The sequence below is a fragment of the Abramis brama genome (assembly GCF_963993115.1).
Source record: "Abramis brama genome assembly, chromosome: 7".
NCBI lineage: Eukaryota > Metazoa > Chordata > Actinopteri > Cypriniformes > Leuciscidae > Abramis > Abramis brama.
Window position 1 is genome coordinate 27,170,852 of NC_139969.1, and position 6,773 is coordinate 27,177,624.

The window sequence follows — 6,773 nt, forward strand, 5'->3', positions numbered from 1 at the left end:
GACCACAAACACACAATATTCTTTCCAAATGATTTATTTGGAAAAGGTGCACACTTTCTTTGGAGCAGGTGACAGTTCTTCTCTTCAGTCCTCTTCAACAGCCTCCTGAGCCCGAAGGAAACTGGCCTTTTTCTGGGCCACGCGATCCTTCCTCTGTGCCAGAGTGAGCTTGGCACGGTTCCACCTACAACACAATATCCATCAGTGATGAGAAAACAAACATCATCTGCTCATAGTAGAGTAGTAGATGGTAATGTAGGTAACACAAAATAACAGGAAATACAATCATCTGACATGCAACTATAATATAAGTAGCAACTACAGTATTTTTGCATCACACTTGAGATCTTATGGCAAGATTAAAAACTCAACCCTTTATCTAAGTCAACAGCACAAACATTCGTTTTTTATAGCAACATGTCAAGCTGCAATGAACATTTATACAGATACTAATGAACAATGATGTCAATACTGTCCAACTTTATCCTAGGGCATCCCTAAGAAAAAACCTGAAAAAATGATAAAGCGTGTGAACGCACCTCTTCTTCTTGACCTCTTTCTTGGGCTTGTTCTCATGAACCGGGTTGTCACGGATGGAAGCATGAGCCTTTTTGTACATCTCTTGAACCTGCAGGAACCGGATAACAACACAATGAGATGGTGAAGGTGAAAGTAAAGCACAGGATTGACAATAAATGCTGAAAATGTTTTCAAATACTACACTGTACAACAAACAAGAATTACACTTCAAGAAATTAAAGAATGAGATTAAGCCATCAGTATCATGTCACAAATAGTGTTCATCTATAGTGATGATACAGCATCTGATCAACATAATAATGACACTTTCCTGCATCCAATCTTAAAAAGCTTATCAATCTGTGCCCTGAGTAGTTCATCGAAAAGCAACAAGTGAACCTGAACCAACAAAATGTTTAAGTTCTGTGACAATGCTTAAAGAACTTTGAACTTGACGCACAACGTAATGACGAACGCGGTTGCCTAGCCCTGTTTGTTTGAACCGCGAGAGGCGTCAAGGCTTACGCTAACCCTACATCCTACGTCATACATCGTCAAGTGTTACTCTTCTGGCGCAAGTTGACTTGCGGACGGCCGTCTGCCAGAAGCTAGTTATTTTAGTCGCTTAAGTTTTAAATATGGATATTTTTCTTTCACGAACGCATTCGCTTCATTTCAGAAGGCCTTTATTCACCCCCCAGAGCTGTGTCAAGCACTTTTATCATGGTTGATACGCTTTGATGGACTTCCAAAAAAATATACCCATTGACTCCCATTATAAAGCTTGGAAGAGCCAGGACATTTTTAAATATAACTCCCGATTGTGTTCGTCTGAAAGAAGAATGTAATATACACCTAGGATGGCTTCAGGGTGATTTTTCATTTTTGGGTGAACTATCCCTTTATAGGTATTGACTCCAACTGTGTGATCCATTCAAATCCAAAGGCAAACAAAAGTTAGCAGTAAAGTGATCCAGCAAAGTGCTTTCTTACAATTTCAGGTGTGACGCCGTTCTTGATGAAGCGGGAGAATTGCTTCTTGTACAGGTCCTCGTCCTCCTCCATCAGATAGCTCATGTACTCCGACACGTTCTGGCCCATGATGTGCTTCCTGTGAACCTCCGCATTAAACTCTTTACTTTCAGTGTCGTAGCCCGGGAACCGTTTAGTGCTGAGAAAGAAAGTTACAATGTCAATATACCCGTCAATAAAGACAGGACATACAACTTCACAGCATACTTCACAAAACTGGAACTTGTGACAATATGTGTGGCATCACTTAAAGCAAAGACAATCATCAGACACACTGCAAAAGTGGATTAATTTATGCGCTCAACATATGTGTCTGTGATTGGCTACAATGATCAAAGCTTCAAAAACATGTTGTAAATAGACATCTTTGACGCTCTTCACCGAGCGCACAGATACACACAGGAGCGTAAAGATATTTAGTGTAATACAAATTCACAGCAACTGCTATTGCTTAATAAATAATACTGTAATTATTAGGGATGTCCCGATAAAGATTTTTGTGCCACCAATCCGAGTCATTGAATTTTGAGTATCTGCCGATACCGAGTCCAGATCTGATGCTTGAATTTTCCTAGTGCTTTGTGCACACTTCAAGTACATTAAAGTTTTTCAAATCAATCCAATGTATACAGGGATGTGCAGTGTTTCTCAGGGACTCAAATGTAAAAAAGGTGCATCTTTCACTATGGAGTAATTCCAAACATATGGGACTACTGATATAAACTTTGTATTTTATATTTACAATAAGCAGAATAACTGCAACAAAACGAAAAAAAAAAAAAAAAGTAGAACTTTTAAGTGATTCATTACAAAAGTGTGCATCAAATATGCTAAACACAGAAGCTGGAACATGCGTGTGACAGAACAGACCTCACAGACCTAAGCACGTTGACTTTCTTTTCCTTTAAATGGCGCTTGGCAAACCCACTTGAAGGTGCATAGCGCCACCTACTGCATGACACCAGTATGACAATATAAAATTCGATATGAATATCCCACATTTCTGCCACAATCCCATGGTTTCAGTTAGTGTTACTACAGTAAATCAAGGCAAATGTTGGCGAGTTGTGGATTGAAAAGCCTTCTAAGTGTATCATCCCTGCACAACGTTTCTCCTGTTTTCTGCATGAGTGTTGTTGAGAATGTCAGCCGTTTCATCCGGCTTTACACTTAAACTCCGTTGGATCTGTGGTTTGTATGGGAGGGCTCTGCACAGAACTGGAACACTTTTCACTGGATCTCACAGCGCTGTTTAGTGGTCATGTGATCGAGAATTTGAGTAAACTTTCTTCAACTGTGTGTTTCTCATTATTAAGGTGTGATCACTAGTCAACAGTGTAGTGATGCATGAAGCGCAGCTCACACAGGAATCACTTTAAAACCACGCAGCTTTCTGTTGGTCAACACTGCTTTTTTGTTTTTTCCCCAAACCTCAAAGTGTTCATTATTGACTTCAGGCAATCCAAACAGACAGTAGCTTATTTTTATGGAGAATATTTAATGTTTTCATAAAGACTTTTTGAAAGCACCCATGCATCCAAAAGTGCTGAATCAATGTCCATTGTCTAAGTTTGCAAAAAGATAAAAACGGCATGCACTGACCTGTGAGGGATAGACAGTCCTCCGTCCACTGCTCCTTTGAGAGCTCCAAACACCTTATTCCCTGTGGTGGTTCTGGCGAGGCCAGCGTCCAGGTAGCATGTAAACGCCCCTGGCTGGCCATCAATGCTTTCCACATTAAACTCATCGCCAGTCACCTCAACCTGGCCTTCGTAGACCTTATCCAGACCAAACTTATTCAGCAGCTGTAAGCAGAAAACAAATCTGAGTAAGACCATACTATGAGCTTTGAACAATACTAGACATTCATGAATACTAAGGACATTTACCCTGCGTGCACACAGCAAACCGGTGCAGTAGGCGGCAGCGTAGTTTGTCAGTCCTACAGTAATGCCATACTTTGGCAACTCGTGAGAGTAAGCAGCGCAGACGATCGCGTCGCCTTCAATTTTGGCATATGCGATCTGACAGAGAGAAAGACACAAGACACTCAGTAACCCAACGGTAATTAGCAAAATTTCAAAAACTACGGCATAGACGACATGGTAGCAGTTCATACCTGGCAAACAATATCCCTGTTGGAGAGTCGAACGATCATCCTGTACTTCGGTGTGTTGTACTTGTTCTTGTCTTGGATGACAAGGCGTTTGCGGGCAAAGTAGTCAGTTTTTCCCTCTGAAAAGGCAAAATGTGTTAGGCAACTGTTGAAAAATCATCCTAAGTTGGTCATGTTTTTTTATTTCACTGCTTTTCCATTGATTTTCTATGTAAACACGCTTGAACTGCGTTCAAGTTAAATCTCGACACCTTGAGTTTTAACTGCGTGCTTTTCACTTTTTTCAAAGCAAAAACACGTTCTGGGTGAACCAGCCCTTAGAGGGGTTTGAGCCAAACAGAAAGTCCATGATTTCAAACTATAATGCTCTATATTTAGTAGGCCACTATGTTGTATTCATGTCATATTCATTGTGTGCAGTATGTAAAATTAGTTATACCTTGTCTTTATTTGAAAAAATATTATTCCTAGTGCACACGGACTTGCCAGATTACCAAGTGCACTGGTGTTTACAGTGATTACTTACTTTTTATTCATATAAAATGTATTCATTTTTTTCATTTTCAAATTATTTCTAATTTTGTAAATATTATTCAAAATAAATATTTCATTTCAGCAATTGTTATGCATGGTTTTACTATCTTTAAATTGAATATTGTGATGATGTTTCTGTTTTTTATATATATATATATATATATATATATATATATATATATATATATATATATATATATATATATAGGCCACCCAGCTCTCTAAGACATTAGTTGACCACTAGTTTCAGCCACTTGAGACATCCTTGTTGACCATGTAAACCAGCTGAAAGACCAGCATAGATTGTTTTCATGTTTTTTTCCAGAAGGAACACATTCAGGCCTGTTCACGGTCTTCCCCAAAGGTAAGGAAACACGTTGACATACCTCGCCTCCTCCTGAACTTGACCTGGTATCTCTTGAAATACGCCTTGTTCTTAACCACCTTAACGAAGCCCTGCAACAGACAGCTTTATTTGTAAGTTAAACTGTTGACAAGCAGGACAGTAGAGATCTGAAGAGCAATAATCCTAATGACACTGTTGGCTGCCTCTGGTTATGATCAGATGATGCAGTGCGCGAAGTGACAGTAAACATGACAACGCAAAACCGAATAAAAGAACAGACTTTTAACCAGGGAAAACACACACTCACAAAAACTACTACTAAAGGGAGAAATGCTTATTTTTTGCGTTTAGTGTCGAAAAAAATAATAATTGTAGTGTTTCGAGGGAAATGTGCCACTGACGTTCACGCAGCGACTGGACTGACCGATTGAATCTAATACCATCCCGTCGCTTCATGAGTTCATCTTTCATGGAAATCGAGCTGAAATAGCTGGTGAGGGAATGTAATGAGTAGAACATTGTATTTTGGTGATTTACTGACCATTTTGTAATCGTTTGTTCTCCTTTAGGTTGGGAGACTGAAGTCTTCAGACTCCGATACTGCTCCCGCTGCACTGAGAAAAGGAAGTTCATGGTGCGCTGCGACCGGATAAACAAAACACGCGCAGGCAGGAGTGTGTGCGCTCCTAGCGACCTGGAGGAAACACGGCAGGATATTTAGGCCCGTTTACACCAAGTATTATTACTATAAAGATAACTATATTAGCTCTGTTTATTCTAAGCGCGTGTTTTTCTGCCGCTTTAAATGCTCGAGTTCGTTGCAGAAAGTTGGATTCTGATTGGCTGTCAATGTTTTTAGCGTTCATCAGCTGGATAAAATCCTTCTGAGAGTGATTTCAACGATTTCGTTTCTCTGTGTTGTTATCGTTATAGCTCTGGTGTGAACTCTGCTATTCTGGGTATGATTTTTAGAACTATATCTTTATCGTTATCTTTATAGTTATCGTCCTCTGTGTGAACGGGCATGAAACGTCAACATTTTCAATCATAAAAAATATTAAAATGCTCTCAAACTTCTGTGCTGGTAGGAAAGCAATTAATTTGTTTTCATTTCTATAGATAAAAAACTCCTAAATTAATTTCTATGTAGGATTCAACGATTTGAACAAATTAACAAAGCATTCCTAACGGGATCAAAGGGAATCCTCTAAGAATCAAATAAGTTTCTTATATTTTAAAAATGAATCAGGTTCTGATGGGTAATCAAAAATTATTTCCCATTTGAATGAACTCAAGTGATATAGAGGGACTTCCCTTGTGAAAAAGAAGTGTTGAAGAATTGTGTTGAATGTGCACTTTGGCCTAGGCTACTTCAAATCTTAAAAGTAAAACACAGTACTTGCAATCATACAAATATGATAATTCATAATATAAATGAAATAAAAGGCTGCCTAAGTGTACTTGGAATCCACTTTCATGACTGTTTCTTAACAATTCCAAAAGTCCATTTAATGTCAAATTAAAAGTTTTACTTTAAAGTGCATTTTATATCATTATGTTTTAATAATCAGTTGTTGTGCTTACTAACAAGCACATGTAAAATACTTGATTGTTATTTTAACTGTAGTGTGCTATATGATATTACATTTAAAGGTGATATATTTTAAATGTACTGAATTGCAAATGCGTATGTTTCAATAGAAATTACATTATTTTAGTTTGCCATAAATGCTTGTCAGTGCATTCGGCAGTACACATTAAATTTCAAAGACAATTATAAAATGAAAGATGTACTTAAGTCCCAACTACAATACATTTTCATGTAATTGCAATTAAAATATATTCTTCTAAAGTTATATCATTTCTGTAAGTACTCTTTTTAAAAGTATGCAAAAGTGTACTCTTTTTTCACAAGCAAACCCTTGTTGACAGGAAAATGTACAGGAAATCATGGTGCAACTTATTCTTGGTATTCAAGAGTTGCAATTAACAATATCAATAATCGACAATATACAATATCACAGACAGTAAATAAATACTTCTGAGGGGCTTAATACATATATATATAGACTATACAAATGGACAATGACTCTTGAAAACATGCATTAGTTGATACTTGTTAGCATTATCACAGTAAATGTCACAGTTCGTATTGTGGTGTGAATAAGGTTTAGGGTTGCAAACAAACCAATGTCACTTTATCGACTTCCTTAAAATAGGGTGGGG

The 6,773-nt window shown here is 37.9% G+C and overlaps 1 protein-coding gene across 1 annotated transcript; it reads right to left on the bottom strand.

Annotated features, from left to right (window-relative positions):
* Positions 1 to 18: 18 nt before the first annotated feature.
* On the bottom strand, positions 19 to 5,190 carry rpl5a (ribosomal protein L5a). Its single transcript, XM_084120047.1, has 8 exons — positions 5,089 to 5,190; positions 4,588 to 4,657; positions 3,671 to 3,786; positions 3,441 to 3,575; positions 3,154 to 3,356; positions 1,513 to 1,690; positions 540 to 628; positions 19 to 184 (listed from the first exon to the last, which is right to left on the bottom strand). Exons 1-8 carry the CDS (start codon positions 5,089 to 5,091, stop codon positions 85 to 87), a joined length of 894 nt encoding a protein of 297 aa, XP_083976173.1. The 5' UTR covers positions 5,092 to 5,190; the 3' UTR covers positions 19 to 84.
* Positions 5,191 to 6,773: the final 1,583 nt, after the last annotated feature.